Consider the following 19,623-nt stretch of genomic DNA (forward strand, 5'->3'; position numbering starts at 1 on the left):
TTGTCAAAACAGTCTTTTCGACTGTCCAATTTCATTGCTTTGATCTTTCAAAATAATTTAGCAGAGGGATGCCTCCTAGACCCTTTCTGCTCTATCACCCAACGTCCTATTCCACTTCAACAAACACCTAAAGTCCTGTTTGTTTGCTCTGAAAATAATCAGCCTGGGGCCTGTTTTTTGAGCTGCAGGGTGTAATCTCTGTAGTGATCGTGACATCTGCCGCAGTTTTAGGAAAGTCGGTAGAGTTCTGGCCGATTCATATGTGCTCAGTGTGATTGATGTTCTGCTTGGAGTTGTGATCAAATGTATGAGAAGGGTAGACTTTGTGAAGGTGTTCTTACACATACACATCAACAGATAAAAAAACAGGTTTGTATCTTGTTTGAAGAAGAGGTGTTTCTCTTGCCTCAGCCCTTACAGTGTCCTATGTGTCTACTGTCCTACGTGTCCATGTACTTATCCAAGTCTAAATCAATTTCAGTCACAAAGTGTCATTTCTGAAAAAAATTTCCTCTTTAAAGCCTCGCAATTCCATCCATATCAGCTGGCTTCATCACCTGCCAGCTGTGGACTTAACAAAAAAAACAGCCAATCTTTCTGCCAGCTTTAAATTTCCTCCACATTTTTGCTGGTTTTGACTTAGCCATTGTCTCTCTAATTGCAACCACTGGCCTTGGGGATATTTAATTTAACCAAGGTTTGTTGCAGCATGCTTGTAAGTCAGCCAGGTTTTTCTGCTTTCCTTGCCTTCCTCTCCGTGAGGTCCTGTTTATCTCTGTTTAAGTAACATCACTGAAATTGAAAAAAAAACCTTCAGATTTATTACTTCACCATTGTTCTCCCGAGTTTCAAAGCTTGACACTAAACAAATGATGCAGCATATTTCACACACACCGCAAATAACAACCCAAGCTTACTTTAGATAGAACCAGAAAAGGATAATGAGCCTGTAAGTGATTAGCAGTTTTGGAGGCAGCCAATTAAATTTTTGCCCTTTTGTGCACAATAAATGGTCACTACTAAAGTCATGAACATTTCTGTGTGACATTAAGTGGTAGACGTTAACTGTTAGGACTATACACACCGAGGCACTGAGACTGTCTACAAGTTTCAGCAATCATTCTACTTTTACGGCCTGCCCATTTTTTGTGACTACAAAGAAAAGGTTGTCAACCACTGAAGTTGAGAAGACAACAGAAAGTAGAGGTCTGGTCAAGCAGCCAGGTCAAGGACCTTAAGAGCCACTAGAGGCCCGCCACTCTCTGGGTCATTAATAATTAATGAAACCCGAGGCTAGGACAGAAGGCCATGACTAAACACAAGAGTCCGAACAGTGAGAGCAGCGCTGGGCAGTAAGAGGAGGGGGGTGGTTATTGAAAGAGAAAAGACCCTGAATCCAACTCTGGCTTCAGTCCGTGCTTTCACTGTATGCTCCAGAGGCTCCAGACACAACAATGTGAACAACCCAGCAGCATTTGCAAACTAAGAGAGTAACAGATTTTGGTTCTAAACTCACGAGGACAAAGAAAAACAGGAGGAGGGTGGAGAAAGCGAGAAAAAGTGGGGTTTCCCAGTTGGAGGGAGAAAAAACTGCACATGGAATGAAAAACAGCATGAATATCTCCTCGCTGTTTCCCATGAAATCTTCCAGTCCTCAAACCTCTGTTCAACAAAGCATGTACTTGCCCTAGAGGTACTATCACACTGAGACCTCCATTACGAGCTCGGTTTGATGAAAGAGTAGCTAAGAGTGGGCTTAGGAGGTTTTGGCTCCTGACCCTCCCCCAACTGAACAGAAATGAAATAAGATAGCTCAACATGATATTATATAACAAGTCGTTTTTTAGAATCTGTTTGGACAAAGAGATCAGATCTCGCTTAAAAGTATATTGTTTTATTTTTCTGGTAATCAGATTTTTATGGTTATGCCATAATTTTCATTCTTATCCAAGTTTACTGATTTTAATTATATGTTCCATATCGGATGTTTTTCATTGTTGAACATGACCACACTGGTATTTGACATTTCTTGGCTACATCATATATCCTATCAGTATCATGTCTCTAACCACAACAAAAAGTACTTTCTCCACTATTATGTCCATGTATATTATTATTATTGTGGCACGCTAGAGGAAATTTTCTCCCACTGACTCCTGTGGTTTCTTTGCAGACTTCATCAGATGACTGCGACCCCCATGAAGGAATCCACGAAGGAAAAGAGAGCACATATCGCCTACAGGTGACCCAGTTATACCAGAGGTTAGAATACTGGCACAAAGACTTGACAAACACCTTGGTGACCTCAATTACTGTGGTGCCAGTCCACGGTCGTGCTGTGGTATACCTAGGAACTGCTGATGGACGTCAAATACAGGTAAACAAGTCACCATCAGTGTCTTAATTTGCCTGTCAAATGCATGCAATGTATTCTACAGGCCTGCATTTATAATCTTAAAGCAGTTTCCCTATCTCACTGTTCATGTAAATGTGCCAGGATGTTGATCGATGTCGGGTGAAAGTGTCCTGCAGGAGACACAGTAGAGAAAACAACTCCAGGTGTCTTAACTAGAAGCAGGTTAGGGGAAACTATCAGCAAGCTTTGTTGTTTGCTTACCTTTGAACTATGCTCAGTGAGCTTTCAAAGAACTCTGTTCTAACTAGTCATCTGAGCAAATACCGTCCCTATTTAGGCTATTAGTGCTCAGACCAGCAGTAGATTCCACGCCTCTGGTCATTCTTTTTAAGGATGTTATTGGATGACTTTATAAAAGAAAGGCAGAATTTCAAGGTCCTCAGTTTATTAATTTAATTTTCTTAAAGGATGTGTGATTTGAGTTATAGAGCCAGATGTTTTTAAGCCAGAAATGGCCATATTTGAACAGCAGGGCTAAGCTATCAGCTAATGCTAGCTACACTGGTTAGCAAGTAGTTTCCACAATCTCCATGTTACACATTAGTAAAATATGAAATATCAATAAATTAATACTAGACTGTGATCTAACAAACTAGAAGCTAAAACTTTCTCTGAGAATTCAGAGAATTATGTTAAATATACTTTCAAAATCATACCTTATAATCACAGCTAGCAGTAATAAAAACACAAAAATTTAACAGTACTTTTGTGGCTACACACCTCAAAGAGGTCGCTACTCTGGTAATGCATACACAATGCATACAATGTAACTTTAAGCCTTGATAGAAAAGTACAAAAACATAAGTTTAAAAGGAATCACATTTAAGACTAATAAATACCACATGCAGTCATTTAGTATTTAATTCCAATGCACCTGAAGTTCAAATGAATATTTAGCCTGTAAGAGGTACTTTAGCTAATTAGAGTCATGCAAGGGCGGATTATCAAGGTAAAACATAACATTTTGGCTTTCAGTTTAATTAAGTCAATATGACAAGCTTGTGTAGCTGCATCTTGGACTGTGACTCACCATCTGCAGCTACTTTCAGTTTTCTTGTGGTGCTGAAGTCATTTACTCGGACAATAAAACTATGCATGCGAGGGTTGCAGCTGAAAATACAGCAAGTGCAGCAAGTGGTGCATTGGTGTGTCTGTAAAAAATAATAAAAACAAAAAACTGTGGCAAATGGAATGAAATGCATAAAGTAAACACTAAATTACCTCACGTGTTTTTGAAACACAAGAATGAGAAGACGCATGGAAAAGAACAGCAAGAAAGATGTGGAAAAAAGGGCTGACAGCTGCACGGAAAGGCAGCTCAGGATGGAGGAAGGGTAGAGACGATGGTAGTGGGGCGTGAGGGGGGTTTACAAGTCGAACAACACGTTGATGGTGAACGGCGAGTTTCACTGACACGTTCTCTCACACGCCACATTTCTACTCCCTGAGCGTCCCGTGCAGCTGTTGCTATGCGTTTCTGTACCGTCAAACACCACCACTCCAGCCCCTCCTTCAGTTCTGTTTTTGCGTTTTTGTGGCTGCCTGAATTGGATGTGGTTCATTGTTTTAGCTAAAAGTCTGAAGAGGAGACCAGCTGTATTGCACTGCAAAGCCATTTCATTTGTTATTGCGTACAAATATCTTTTTCTAAAAACGGACCAAAGAGGGACATTAAAGTCAACAGTCAGGAGGGAAAGACGCTGATCAGGAATAGTGGTTAAAAGATATTTCCAAGGCATGAAATCCAAGTGAACAAAGAAAACTTAGTGAAAATCATTAGGAAGATATTGTAAGATCATAAAAAAATGATGAGTAAACCTTTTGCTTTTTGGATTGATCTTCTCTCATTCATGCTTTTACCTACTTTTAACCCGTGGAGTGCAACAGTCTTGCTTGCTGTGGGTTAAAAATTTCCATCAATCAATTTTTTAGCAGAAGAAGCACCTTCCCTATAAAACATCGAGGGAAACTCTGGTTTTCTAGTCACAAAGGTGGGAAATGTATGGGTGCAAACATTGCTTGTGAATTTTAGATGCACTTGATTTTGACACAAACTGCTTCAAAGCTATTTCAGTTGCTCCTTTGTCACAAGGGGTCATAAAATCAGGTATCTCAGATGTTATTCCTAACAAAACCACAAAAGGTTGTGTCTCCACCTGGAACCAAACCACTGTAGTCCCACTTCACCGTTCTAACCACTTTGTGTTTACCATGAAAATTTTGTTGGCTCATTGGCTCATTAGCTTTTCTTGTCCTAAACTGGGAAGGCGAACATTTGAACTGATGACCTTCTGGCCACCTGCTCAGTCTCAGCCCAAGCTATGCAACAACAAGACAAGAAGCTGTGAGAGGTGGTCGTCTTTGCTATAGCAGTTCATTTCATTGTTAGTGCGGTAGAAAGAATATGTCAACTTTTCATGTATTTCAGTTTCCTGGTTGTTCCCAATGGACAAGGTGAGAGGGAACATAGGGTAGAGGCAGTGAAAGAAAAAGAGTGTTGTTCACCCCGATGGACTCCATTCTGGCTCAGGAAGTGTTTCCCTCGACTTCAGTTAGGCCACTGTGGGAATAACACAGTAGCTGTGTTTATAGGCCAAATTTCCCCCCTGCCTGCTTAATACAATAAGCTGTAATTTACGCCGCCATTCCCTCCAGAGAGATTCCTCTTGTATGGCCTTGTCCCCAGAGGAAAGCTACCTATTATATTCAATGATACAAAGCTAATGTTGATCATGAGGCCCAAACAGTGGGAAGAATGATGCAGGAAAACCAGACATTTCTGAGGGTGAGGGCGAGGGCAAGCCGTGTATCAGCCAACCAACAAAATCACATTTAAAATTTACAATGCATAGAACTGTAGGGATTTACGGGACACTGACCCACACAAATGGACAGAAGATTTACTGATTTATTCATGTTTCTGTTTTCTCGTTTTGCAGTAACTTCTCATTGAGGGACTCTTACCAAACTCAAACGAGGCAACAAAGTATGGTTAGCCAGTCATTACATGTCAGGTCCAGATTGATAGAGGTAACAGTGTTTCTGTGTGAGCGCTTCAACTGAACCAGGTCTGAATATCAACAGTGTAAATCCAAAGCAACTGTGTAATAGTGCATTGTGTAACTTTTTTTGTACTGAACCAGAAATGACAGCTATAACGCAGCCCTTGTTCCTGCAGGGCCCTGTCAGTGTGTTGGAGATATGCTGGACATGATTTGTTGTGTTTCCAATACCACAACTCTCTTTTTGAGTATAAATAGCATTGCAGAGTTGATGTGGAAAAAAATATGTGTAGGTGGGTGAGTGTATTATTTAAAAGGTTTAATGGCACTGGTGTAACCGCACACCCTATTAGAGACCCTGTTCTGTGCAGCTTGCTGCGAGGTCTGTAATTGCAGCATAACCACAAGTGATGAATGGTGTTCCAGGTGTTGGGTGCATGTGCACGTGTGTGGGGAAAATTGATGTGCTTTCGATCATTTCTTGAAGCTCTGTTGATATTTGATGACATGTGGTCATGTATTGCATGTAAGTACCTTAAATTGTATTGCAAGCATCAAGCTAACTGATTGTCAAAAGTGTCAAAAGCATTCATTCTAACCATCCATCACCTTTTGGAAGTTATGGCCGCAGCACCTGAAAGCACTGGAAGGATCTGTAAAATCCCCTGGCTTCCCAAGTTTGGAAAACTGTGCATTCACAGCAGTGGGGTGTCATACACTGACTGGCCACTTTATTAGGTACATGGTATGTTCATATCTAATCAGCCAATCACATTTCAGCAACCCGTTACATTTATTTCACTTCAATTCAGGCAAACAGTTGCCTAAAGGTGCTTTATATTGTGAGGTAAAGCTACGATAACTCAGAGAAAACCCCAACAATCAGACGACCCCCCTATATGTGTTTTGGTGACAGTGGGAAGGAAAAACTCACTTTTTACAGGAAGAAATCTCCAGCAGAACCAGCCTCAGCGAAGGGCAGTTGGGGGCGAGGAGAGGAAAATGGGACAAAAGACATGCTGTGGAAGAGAGGCAGAGATTAACAACAACTAAGAACTAAGAACACAAAACTGAGGATACAGTTGACACAGGTTCAGCACAATGAATAATAGAAGACTGAAAAAATGTTGCCTTGTTTGATAAGTCTCTTATCTTATCAGGTTGATAGGGTCAGGATTTGACATAAACAATATGAGAGCATGGATCCATCTTGCTTGTATCGCCAGTTTTTGGTGATATTCATGGTGGTATAAAGGCGGCAGACTTTGGCCCCCTTATTACTAAGTGAGCATTTTTCAAAGCCCACTGCCAACCTAAGTATGTAGATATTCTGATGGGCTGCTTCTTGCAGAACTGTGTGACAAAGCTCAAACATTAGTCAAACTGGTTACTTTAACATGGCAGTGAGTTCACTGTACTCACAATGGTCTTTACCGTCACCAGATCTCAACCCAAAAGAATACCTTTGGGATGTGCTGGGGCAGAAGATTTGTCTCTCGGATGTGCTGCCAACAAATCTGCCAAATCTCCAAAATCCCTGAGGAATGTTAAGGGTAGAAAAAAGTGCCTTGGTACAAAGGCAGGGTACATGAAGTACTGCCAGACTATCAAAATGTGGCTAAAAGACAAATCTGAGACATTTAGATCAAATGGTCACTAAAGTTTTTCAGGAGATGAAAAAATGCCAGCTTCAGTATGAGGACACCAGGTTTTGTCAGAGTCCAGCTGTTGTAAGCAAACTTCCTACTCCATTCACGGATTTCTATAGTTTCATTACTGTGTCATTGTTAGTGTTTGAATACACATAAATCATGTTAATGATAAACCTTTGGAGTTAATTTAAGACTCTTTTGTGGATATTGTGTTTTGCATAGGCTTAGTGAAACGGGTACTCGGCCGTTTTGTTTACTAAATAATGTTCCAGACGCGTAGCTCTTAGAGAAAATATCAAAATGTATAATGGTGTTTGTTGGGCTGGTTTGTTTTGTTTTTTTCAACCAAAACAATCAATTGGAGAAATGTAGCATTCCATTTATTTTAACACATGTTGTGTTGGTAATTATATTGCAAAATGCTATAAATAATTGTCCAGCCATTTAAATTTTCTGAAATTAGCTAATAACATTTATATTGAGTCCATTCCCATTGGTATATTAGGTTAAGACAGATTATAATTGCCATTGGTTACACATGTGAAGTTCCTGTTTTGGAAATTTCGAGTATACATAGAGTGTGTGTGTCAACTCTGCTTTGCACAATAGATCTTTTAAAGTGAGCCAAAATCCAATGAAGAATTGCCTCAGGAAAGATGACACATTCTGGATCGTTTTCCTTCATGTCAATAAAAAGTCAATCTTCCAGCGTTGCTATTGTTCATATAATGTTTCCCAAGTTTCCCCTGTTATGAATAAATATAGCAATAATGAAAAACAGAGGTGACAAAGGGAAAGAACCCCACCTCCACCTACTTATCAGGTGTCCTGATCTGACTTGAGCGCTGATTGCTTAAAAAATGGGGGTTGGCTAGTGGTGGGAGGTGTGTGTTGGGTGCTAACACAATGTATTGTTGTACATTTGTTTTTTAAAAAAAAAGAGAGAACTGTTTAAGTCCTGTTTCTATCTTCTCTTAGAAAGTAGTACTCTTGTTACTAGATCATTTTGAATGGCTACATTTTTGTTTGATAATCGTCTCCGGGTGGCTTCTTCTTCTGTTACATGTTGCAGTCAGTTTCAGCTTATATAGGCAGTACCAGAGTTGGGACTATGATGATGATGTTGTCGTTATACAGACGTGAACAAATTGGTTGGTACCATCTCTGAAATGACTTGTAACTGCCATCTCGTGTTGTTTATTCCATATTTAACACATATCTGACTTTATTTTTGATTTCTGATTCAGTTAAATATTTGATACAATTAAAGAAATGCAAACACCCCATAATAATAATAATAATAATAATAATAATGGATTGCATTTATATAGCACTTTTCAAGGCACCCAAAGCGCTTTACAATACCACTATTCATTCACTCTCACATTCACACACTGGTGGAGGCAGCTACAGTTGTAGCCACAGCTGCCCTGGGGCAGACTGACAGAAGCGAGGCCCCTCTGGCCAACACCAGTAGGCAGTAGGGTAAAGTGTCTTGCCCAGTGTAGTGTCTCCACACTGCATATTTTCAGCTGTTCCCATGGATGTTCAATAGAAGATTAAGATCCTGGCTCATGGAGGGCCATTTAAGTAGTCCAGTGTTTATTTTCCAGCCATTCTTGAGTGCTTTTAGCTTTCTGTTGTGGGTCCTTATCCTGTTTTAGGACCCACAACCTGGGGCTAAGCTTTCTGACGCTCCATGTTCACAGTAGGTACACTAGGTGTCCTTTGTTAAAGCTGATAGAAAAAAATCACCACTTTTACCTCAGTCCAAAGGAATTTGGGGTTTGTCAACATGCAGTTTCACTTTTTTGTATTTTTCCGTCAGTAGAGGAGCCCACTTGGTTCTTCTTCCATGGAACCCGTTATTGTTTAACATGCAGAGGATGGGGTGATCAGATAGTGACAAGATTTTGAATGGCTTTCTTTACTCTTCTTCTACCATCCACACTATCACTTCTGATGAACCCGGGTTTTTAATTCTCCTTCCGTACACATCCTGGAAGGTTGGCTTATATTTTGTAAGAAAATTGGCAACCGTGGTCACAGGAACACAAAACCTCTGGAGATAGTCTTAACCTTTAATATCTATAATCTTCTGTCAGAGATCCACAGATAGCTGTCTCCTTTGCTTTGTATGGTTAATGTTCAGTATGTTGCATACAGTGATACCTGATTAAGCAACAGCCAAAGTAAGCTGAATGGCTGATGAAAAGCTCAAAGACACCTGTGTTGATAATTAAGATTAAATACTTTGTTACTTTGTTAGATTATTATTGTAGAGTCTTTGCCTTACAGTATAAAACACATTGAGGTGACTATTATTGCGATTTGGTACTATAAAGATAAAATTGAATTGAATTAAACTTTGTTTAAAACATGAATATTATGCCAGGATTAATAGTTGCTTTATTGGTACCAACAAATATGCCCATACTATTTTAGCACATCTTTATAAAATATTCATACTTATATTTTTACTCTGTCACAGGCATGTAAGTATATGACAGACATTGGTATGAACTGAAGCCCCTTTAGGATAACTGCAGTAATGTTTCCCTCTTTTAGGTGTTGTTCTCCCGATTTGCCTCTCCCCATGTCAACATCCACCTGGACTCAAGACCTGTCACCGCCAGTGTAGCACTGCTCGATGCTGACCATTCAGATGGAGCCATTCTGATGGCCACAGGAAACAAGGTAAACCACTAATTATGGAATGCACCTGTGCCTTTTTTGTTTGTTTGTGCCTGTAGGTTTTTTGTTTGTTTGTTTTTATATTAAGTTCTTTTGTTCTGAATTCTGCCCACCTAGATCACTAAGGTCCCTTTAATTGGCCCCGGCTGTGGTCAGCTGACCACATGCATTTCGTGTTTGTTGTCGTCAAGAGTGACAGAATGTGGCTGGTGTGATGGACGCTGTACAAGAGCAAGCGAGTGCACCTCCTCCATCTGGACCCAGGACTACTGCACACCTGAGATTACCAAGGTAACCACAGTACACAAAGGTTGTGCATGTTTTGTGTGTTCATCATTAGCCACAGGCATGATTTGGTCATCCAAAATGAGCACTATTAAAGCTCATTGATATTTCAGTTTTTAGGTTTCTTCTATATGTTCTTCAGTGGTTCTGAAATAAAAAGCAAACTTAAGTAACTTCTCCTGACTGTGTTTCCTTAACCATGTATCATACAATCACACCATGCTGTGTTCATACCTTACACAGACTGTCTCTTACTCTTCTCCTGCCAAATACTGTTCATGTAACCTGTCTGTTGAGCCTTTCATCTGCACGTGTTTGCACTGTATTTGTATAGTACTTACGAACGTTAAGGTGCTTCCTGAGAGGCAGACGTTTTACAGCTGCACTGAACTACTAAACTCTGCTCTGGCATTGTCAGACTCAACTAAGCTCAGCTGGCTCAGCTGGATTCCATTCTCTCTGACTTTAATGCTACACTCCATGCTGCTACTCTGCCTTCATTTAAACGCACACACACACAAAAATGGCAGCTGACCTCCATTGCCCTAAATGTACCTCTAAAAGCACCTTTTGTGCTTGAAGGTCTTCTACAAGACTCGGCCTCAATCCAGAAAAGCTGAGTGGATGTTTCTTGCACAGCAGTCGTTGCCTGGTTGTTACCTTCTAAGTGTTGTTACTTACTCTTCTGCATCATGTGCTCAAAGTGTGTGTGTGTGTGTGTGTGTGTGTGTGTGTGTGTGTGTGTGTGTGTGTGTGTGTGTGTGCGTGCGTTTTTGTTTTTTGCTAAGAAGGAAACCAGTTAGTTGAAAAAGCTTGGTATTGAGCAGTTTTTAGAAATGGAGAAAATTAAGTTCAGAATTCAACTGCACACTTCTTTTCTTTCTACATCTCATCTCAGAACATATTTATAGTATTGCAGATGTCTGTTAAGTTCAGGGTCCACATCTCAATTTTATGGGAAGAAAAATGTCAAAGGGATTGTTTAAAATATGTTCTTTATGAATGCATTAGGTTAGTCCAGCCTCTGGACCAATACGAGGCTCTACTGTAGTGACGATTTGTGGCAAGAACTTTGGCTTCGACAAGACAGAGAACTTCAAGGCTTCCATGGTAACCGTGGAGGTGGCAGGGGCTTCCTGTAAACTGTCCAGGCAAGAAAACTCCAACAGGTATGCTTGTGTTTTGGTAAAGAGTGCTTTTTGGGGATGGGAGTGTTAATAAATGTTGTGCATGTGTTTTGTGCAAGTTGCACTGGCCTGCTGTGACGTATTCAAACAGCGCTGGTTCTGCACAGTATCTGAAAAGCCACCTTTTAGAGGAAAAGGGAGAGCCAGAGTGTATGTTAAGTGGTGAGTGTTTATGAAACAAAGGGACCACTACACTGGTGTCCTATAGGGGGAGAGCACATTTATTAGGGGTTATTGTGTTGAAGGAAGAATGTTAAGAAGCCCCAAACACCCCCACCCCTAACTCTTTTGCAGCCTGCAACATTCAACACATGACTCCCTTAACTGAAAAATTGCTGGGAAAAATCGCTGAATGCAGACTTTCCGCTTTCCCAAATCCACTGGGGCCATGTCCCATTCAGAAGAACCCTTTTGCTACAAACAACCTCATTACAAATTGGGGGGAAAATAAAAACACTGCCCACACAATCCCATGAAAATTGTGTCTTTGTGCATTCCTGCAAGGCAGTGGATGATCATTGAATTAAGCTAAATGCCGGCTGGCTTGGCAGGGTATAATGCCTGATCTATGTGTTGTTTGGGGGGGGGGTTGTCTATAGGTGGACTGAGATGCACTGTTCCCCGGTGTTTAATGGGAACCTCACCCCATCAGGAGACGTTGTGAAGGTCACCAGTGGCCAAAATGTGACCAAGTTCAAGGGTTTCAATTTTGTGGTAAGACTACTTTTCTCCTTCTTTTTGGTATCACTGTTTTGAAAATCTCAGTACTTTACAACTGATTCTTGACATGTAAAAATGGAACATGGTGATATCACATGTTACCAAGTGTACTTGATGATGGTAAAGCTGCTGTTTAAAACTGTTTAGGATTGATTTGTAATTCTTCGGTTCCTGCGATTCTTAGAGTCAGTTTCAAAAACTATATATTTTTTATCCACAGAGTGGGTAACAAACTTTATACATACCTGTTATTAAAATGCATCTTGGGCTACAGCCTTGTGCAAAACAAATGGGTAGTGATAACTGTGCGCTTATGAACTGGTGCATCACTGCTTAATTTCCCTGGGGTGAGAAATGTCAGACAAGTAAGCTGTCCTAAAATATCAACTGAACTTCTTGTACACTGCCAGAAAGTTAACTTGCTCTCAAGTTTTCCAAACCGCCTCAGAATGCCATCACTGATGATCACATGAACAAGTACTTGATATATTGAAAATAATAATTTATATAATTGTAATATTACTCATATTCACGATAAATAAATTCATATGTAAGGTAGAGACCCAACAGTAATACAAAGAAACCCCCAACAATCAGATGACTATGAGCGAGTACTTGGCAACAGTGGGAAGGAAAAACTCTCTTTTAACAGGAAGAAATCTCCAGCAGGCTCAGGGAGGGCATCTATTTGCTGCAACTGCTTGGGGTTTAGGGGCAGGAAACAGGACAAAAAACACACTGTGGACACAGAGAAATGAATAACGCATATGCATGGTGAGTGAAAAGATCTGAGAAAAAGTAGTGCTCAGTGCAACATGGGAAGCCCCCAGCATCCTAGGCCTATTGCTGCGTAATTAAGTGAGGATTCAGGGCCACCTGAGCCAGGCTTAACTTATAGGCTTTATCAAAAGGGAAAATTTTAAGCCTAATTTTAAAAGTAGCAATGTCAAAATCCTGAGCCCAAACTCAGAGCTCCTCTTTCAACATGATATATGATAAATATGGAGAAAACCCAGCTCTTGTAAATATTTAGTTTACCCTCCATCGTTAATTACACCATTTAGTTGATATTGCAGCACCATGGAAGAAGATCTGATAGCTAGATAAATCTGAAAATCTGATATCGTGAGCACTAAAATCTCCATGTGTTCTTCATAAATCCTGGGTACGTTCATACCTTTACTTTGTAGTCCAGTAGTGATCATACCACATGTTAATGTTAATGTCAATGCCAGATTAAAAAAAAGTTGGTGGTTGTCTCCTTCTCTACCTGTAGGACCCTGTGATCAGTGACATCTTCCCAACATTTGGGCCAAAATCAGGAAACACCATGCTGACCATTACAGGAGCAAACCTGGATACGGGAAGCAAGCGAGAGGTGACAATAGGGAATGCAATCTGCAACGTTCAGAGGTACGATCACTCTTTTTTTCTTAATACTACCTTTGTTTTCTGTTTGGCTTACACAGATATATTGTCTGTATGGATAATTTCAAGTTAGCTTTTTTAGTTGTGGGCTTTTGGGGAGGTTTTTTTTTTCATGTCATCAGAAAAGAATATACAAGTGTTTATTGTGCCTTAGCATTACTTTCATTTTAGGGAGACTTTTTTTTGCCTAGCATTAGCCTTTGCAGAAAGGCTAATAAAATTAAATGATCTTTTTTCATTATCTCTTGTTTTTCTTGCTCTTGTCCTCATTCTATACTTTTTTCTGCTCTACAAGCAGAATTACCTGCAGGACCGATGAGAAAAATGCATGAATAACCTCTTGGATAATGCTTACCATTGTACATACTAAAAAAACCCAATACATCATTTGTTTTTACTCACTCACCCTGACCTCATCTTTATCACCACCATCAGCTGGTCATCCAACATGGTGACTTGTAAGACGCCACCATATGCGGTTCTCTCAAGCCAAACTGTGAAGCTGACAGTGGATTCGGTGGAGCGCCGCGCCCCCATGCAGTTCACCTACAACCAAGACCCGATCATCAACAACATCCAGCCCTCACGCTCCTTTGTGAGGTTAGAGTTTAGTTTATTAAGATCCCCATTGGCCCCTGCGATAGCTGTAGCTACTCCTCCTAGGCTCTGACAAACTTTTCAACAAAAAACCTTTTTCATATCTAAAACAGTCATTCAAATGATTCATAATGAATTCTGATATCATTTATAGCCACATCTGTGTGATGGCCAGAGTTGAACTGCTTACTACATATTTAAGCCCATTTCTATAAAAAAAAAAAAAAAAAAAAGTTGGGAAGCAATGATTTACAAATCTCATAAATCCATATTTTATTCACAGTAGGGCATAGAAAATATTTCAGCTGTTTAAACTGAGGCATTTTACTATTTCACAAAAAATATTAGCTCACTTTGAATTCGAGGGCAGCAACATGTCTTAAAAAGGTTGCAATGGGAGCAACAAAAGGCTGGAAATGTAAGTGGTGCTAAAAAGAAACAACTGCAGTTGTCAGTTTTATTCATATAGCTTAAAATCACAACGACAGTCACCTCAAGGGGCTTTGTATTGTAAGATAAATACTCTATAGTAATACAATACAATAATTTGGCATCTAATTAGGTCTGTTGGCAATAGGTCATTATCATAATTGGGTATAAAAGAGCATCTTAGAGCTTGGAAGAGTTTCTTAGAAGTGTAGACGGGCAGGGTTTCACCCATCTGCAAAATACTACACCTTCAATTGTGATAAGTGATGCAGTGGTGTCACTGCATGGGCTCAGGAACACTTACAGAAAACACTGTCTGTGAACAAAGTTCACCATCACATCTGCAAATGCAGATTAAAAGTGATAGCGACACAGTGATACAGAGAAGAAGCCATATATGAACATGATCCAGAAAGGCTGCTATCTTGGGCCAAAGCTCATTTAAAATGGACTGAGGCAAAGTGGAAAAAAAAATTCTGTGGTCACATGAATCAAAATTTCAAATTCCTTTTGGAAACATGGGCCAGACCAAGAGGATTGTTATAATTCCTCAGTTTAAATGCCTGATGGTTAGGTGGAGCAGCTGCCTACTGAATTGGCAGCATGCACATCTGGTAAGGCACCAACCAATGCTGAAAGGTATATACAGGTTTTAGAGCAATTCATGCTCCCATTTAGACAATGTTTTTTTCAGGGAACATCTTGCTTATTTCAGCAAGACAACAGTAAAATGTATACTGCATCTATTTGAACAGTATGGCTTCATAGCAGAAGAGTATGGGTATGGAAACAGTCTACCTGCAGTCCAAACCCTTCCCCTACTGAAAACATTTGGAGAATTAATAAAACAAAAAGTACAACAAAGCAAACACAGGACAGCTAGAATCCTCAATCTGACAGAAATGGTAAAACATTCCTCTCACGTTTTCTCCTTTTCTATCTTCTATTGTGAATAAAATATGTTTGGGATTTGTAAATCAGTGCATCCTGTTATTATTTAAATTTTACCGAGCATCCCACCTTTTTTTGTAAGTGGAATTGTATTTATTTTGGATATCAGTTTGCAGTCTCAGCAAATTTCCTCTGAATATAAGCTGAGACATATATTTCTTGACCCAAGATGAAGTACGAAAGAGTGAGTTGGCGTTTCGACTGCCGATTAATGCTTTAGTTTTTACAGCAGTAGGAAATGAGTGGGAGGTGATGAGTGGCTAAACTGCTAACGCTAACAGCTGGTCACTCCCTGTAGGATTCTACTGTTTCCCCTTCTGATGCTAATGCTAATATCCTTTCTCTCCCACCTCACTGTAGCGGAGGCTGCACAGTGTCGGCTCATGGTTTTTTCCTCAAGTCCGGCCTTCAACCCATGATGCTTGTCTCCATTGGTCAGAATACTGAGACCTTCCATGTGGTAAGTACAATTCGGATTTAAACATTAAAATGAGAGTTGTCAGTGAATCTATATTTAAGTAGATGAAGAAATGCAAGTTTGAAATTTGGTTTTCCACTGGTTTGAAAAATACAGTCTAGAGATGATGATACTTTGGAGATGGCCACCTCTCCTTCCTTGTTTTTGTACATCAGTTCAAACGTCAATTCAACATAATAGAAAAAAGCCACTGTTTAAAGCTCTGTGGTTTTTTCAAAAAATCATGAAAATGTAAACATGAATATGTCATGTAAACCTTTTGGTTCCTAATTTACATTTCTGAGTTTAGGTCTTGAGGCTTCTCATATCCTGGGCCGCATTAAATCACATGATGAACAGCAGCAGGCGAAATGGAGAAAAATAAACATTCCAGTGCCTCACTATCACATGCATGGTATTGCCATTATGCATACCCACGCTTGCACAAACCTCTTAGAAGAAAAAAAGATTTCTCCACAATAGTAAAAAGCTAAAGTTTCAGACAGACATGAGAAGAAAGGAAATGGAAAATCCACAGTCTGATCTGCAGGATCCAGCTGCAACCTCTGACTCACGCACAGTAGCAGAAGCAAAGCCTTTAGGATGCTCTGGCTCACCTCACCTCCGTCAGGTTTTATTCCACTTATTGCACGAAAGTGATACGCACACACATACACGTACACACACGCACCACTTTACAGTGAAAGCCTGGAGGTGTTTTAAATTATACAACACCTCCACACACATGTCTTTCACAACGCTGTCTGTGGCCCTTAAAAATTGCTAAAATTAATGCAGCTTAATTATAAAAGCCTTAAGAAGTTGTTAAATGTATATAAAATGTCATCCAGGTCATAAGTCAAAGGCAAGGGACTGGTTTGAGTTACAGTGACATTTCTACTGACTAATCCGGCCCATTAGACTCTTGATAAATGACATTTTATAGCTCATATATTATATCACCTGAACAAGAGGATCATATTTGAACAGAGGGAAGCTGTACAATGTAATCATTAAGGTTAAATGCACTTTTTTTCTACCAGTCCACATGGCCTTAGTGTTATACTTCCTGCATTTGAGAGTATTTGAGGGTCTGCCTGGGTCCAAGTAAATGTCATCATCAGAAAGTGAAATGTGGCTATCCACTTACCCTCTACATTGTTGTGACTGCTCTGACTTACCCATGCAGACATTACGCTATCCATGCATTACGCTACAGGTTATTAAAATGACTTTGTCCACAATGTGTGCAGCTGAGATTATATAATTTCATTTAGGACATCTCACCGAAGTGCCAGTGCAGTTACACTGTGGTTCACTGCAAAATGACAAACTATTTCACATTGTAAGTCAGAGTGTTTTTATGGATGATATTACTGAATGGGATGGACAGTTTTGCTTCACTTCCCAGCAAAAAGATGAAGATCTTCAATGTAAAGCACAGGCGAGAGAAAGGGAAAAAAACTTCTTGGCGAGTGTTTTGCTGTCTTAGCAAAGTTTTCATGTTGCAGCCAGAATAATTCAGTCCTGTCTGAAGTAACAGTGCTGACCGCATAAACTACCCAGCGTGGTTTCCGACGATGTGAACTTACTGATCCTCTGATCCACTCTCATAGTGCACTTGGATAACAGTCTCACGGCTTGGGTTTCATTGCAGTTGCTGTTAAAATGATACCATTTTTTCTCCTTTAAGAGAGAAAGTAAATTAAGTAAGTTTAACCTCTTCTTGTCCTGCCAGCTGAAACTAAACAGAAACTGTTGCTCTTACTTTCCTGTAACTTCTCCAATTGCATATTCGGTTGGGAAATGGTTCTAGCAAATGTTCTTTGAGACTAAACGTGGCGTGTTTTTTCTGGTGATTCAAAACAAACAAACAGGTCCTTTCACACAGGGAACGTGTGCCCTGTCTCTTTGTGTGTTGTTTGCTTTAGGGAGGCAGTTTAAGGGCAAGAAGTGTAATGATGTTATCTGTTATCCTGAAACGCTCCTGCAGGTTCAGTCAGGAGATAATAATAAGCTTGGTAAATACACACGAATACCTGAACAAAACACCTACTCTAATGGAATAAGACCTCCATGTCAAATCTTAGTGGAGAATATCCTTTTATCTGTCTTTGTTTTTCTGTCACACTCTCAAAAACACACACACGCACACACAGTCTGCACTGTCTCATCTTTCATTTTCCCTTTCTCTGGTCATTGACCTGCGTTCAGGTCATCACTTGATGGGTCTCAAGGGAGCTCAGGCTTCATTACACACCAACAGCATGAGCAGATGCAACTCTGAAATTAGCCTGATGATCCAAAATTACTAGTTCCTATTCCTACTTCATCCATCAAGTAGACGGACCTCCCAGTGTAGCTGTTATCACTGCGTATTTTGTTGGCGAACTTCCACTGAGTTCCTCTGAGAGACAGTAGGTTTTTCTTGTTTTTTTAAATTCCTTTATTATTTTTCTGTCTTCGTTAGTGTTTCTCTAGCATCCAGTATGAGAAAAAAGACGATCTGTCCACTTCACGTGCCAAGATTTGCCTACTTCATGTTATTTTGCCTTTTGAGTTACACTGACATTCTCTGTTCTCTTGTCGCCACATTGCTTTGCTTTTTTAATTTTCTACCCTGTGTGAACAGTTAGCAGGGGTGTAGATTTTTGACTGACCAGTGGGTGATGCCACATCTCTGTTTAGTTAATTAAATCACGTTTTACTTCACGTGCACATCAAAAAACAAACATTGCTGAATTACACTTTTGAAAAATGAAGTCATCAGTTTCAGTTTGTAGCAAACTGTTACAGCCAAATGTGACTGCTGTAATTTCATCTGTAGTTTTATGGGATGTGTAGGGCCATTTTGCTTTTTAAAGGGTTTTTTTATGTGTCACCTGGTCCTACGGTAATGGAAGCTTATATGCGGTTAGTCATGGTTTAGTTCACTTTAAAGGTATTAACACATTTTGTGACAGTGTGTGTGTCTAAGATGACTGAAGGCATGTTTAAGTGAACCTTCGACCTCAGAGATTATCGTTCATTTTGAACCGGAATAACAGACCAAAGAATAGCAAAGACGAATTTCAGGCTTTCCTGGAAAGGGCAAGAGAAAGCATGAAGTGAAATGCTTGTATAAAAAGGGCTATTATTACTAATGATTTAGGAAGGGATCATGCCCCATAGGGCTCCAGCTGTCGCCTGTTAAATTCTTTCCAGTAAACGGGATGGGTTAAGCCTTAGCCTAGGAAAGGACAGTATAAGTGTCTCATTGTAAGTCTCATTGTGTCTCATTGCACGGATCGTTCACAAATGGACAACACAGAAGTTTCTATCTCCAAGAGTAATGTGAGCCGGCGTGTCATGGCTCTAGAACTGTGTTCATGTGATCAGCTTAGTGTCCGAGAAGCTGTTAAAGAATGAAAACCTGCCATCCAATCAGATGAGATCTTCAGCCCTGAGATCTTCACACTAAAACAGGTTGTAGAAAAAAAACCAAGACCTACTGAGAAACCAACAGCAGAGATTTAGGAGTCTCAGCTAGAGCCAGAGCATAAAAAAACAGCCAGTGTTGACTTGATATCTGGCCTTTAGATCTCCAGTAAAGCCCAGTCTCAGCCAATCTCAGCTTTCCCACAAACATCAAAGAGATTTCTTTTATGCTCCATCGTGAAAAGCTGGCATGGTCACAAAGTCAAAGGAGGCTACATATACACACAAAAAACCCCAGCAAAATGTCATCTGTGAATTTTCACATTGCTCCTAACACAAAGCTCGGGGAGTGGAGTTCATGATGCCAGGACTGCTTTGCTGTACTGCA

General features: G+C 40.0%; 1 protein-coding gene across 2 annotated transcripts in view; it reads left to right on the top strand.

Moving 5' to 3' along the window:
- met (MET proto-oncogene, receptor tyrosine kinase) overlaps nt 1-19,623 on the top strand; it is a 66,622-nt gene that overhangs the window by 22,883 nt on the left and 24,116 nt on the right. For both annotated transcript variants that reach the window (XM_040026533.1, XM_040026532.1), the window contains exons 3-10: nt 2,174-2,377; nt 9,639-9,767; nt 9,882-10,055; nt 11,061-11,218; nt 11,836-11,950; nt 13,233-13,369; nt 13,820-13,984; nt 15,722-15,821. In XM_040026533.1, the coding sequence (XP_039882467.1) occupies nt 2,174-2,377; nt 9,639-9,767; nt 9,882-10,055; nt 11,061-11,218; nt 11,836-11,950; nt 13,233-13,369; nt 13,820-13,984; nt 15,722-15,821 (1,182 nt within the window). The remainder of the gene's footprint in view (nt 1-2,173; nt 2,378-9,638; nt 9,768-9,881; nt 10,056-11,060; nt 11,219-11,835; nt 11,951-13,232; nt 13,370-13,819; nt 13,985-15,721; nt 15,822-19,623) is intronic.

This window comes from Simochromis diagramma, unplaced genomic scaffold, assembly GCF_900408965.1.
Source record: "Simochromis diagramma unplaced genomic scaffold, fSimDia1.1 OVJJ01000293.1, whole genome shotgun sequence".
NCBI classification, from domain to species: Eukaryota; Metazoa; Chordata; class Actinopteri; order Cichliformes; family Cichlidae; genus Simochromis; species Simochromis diagramma.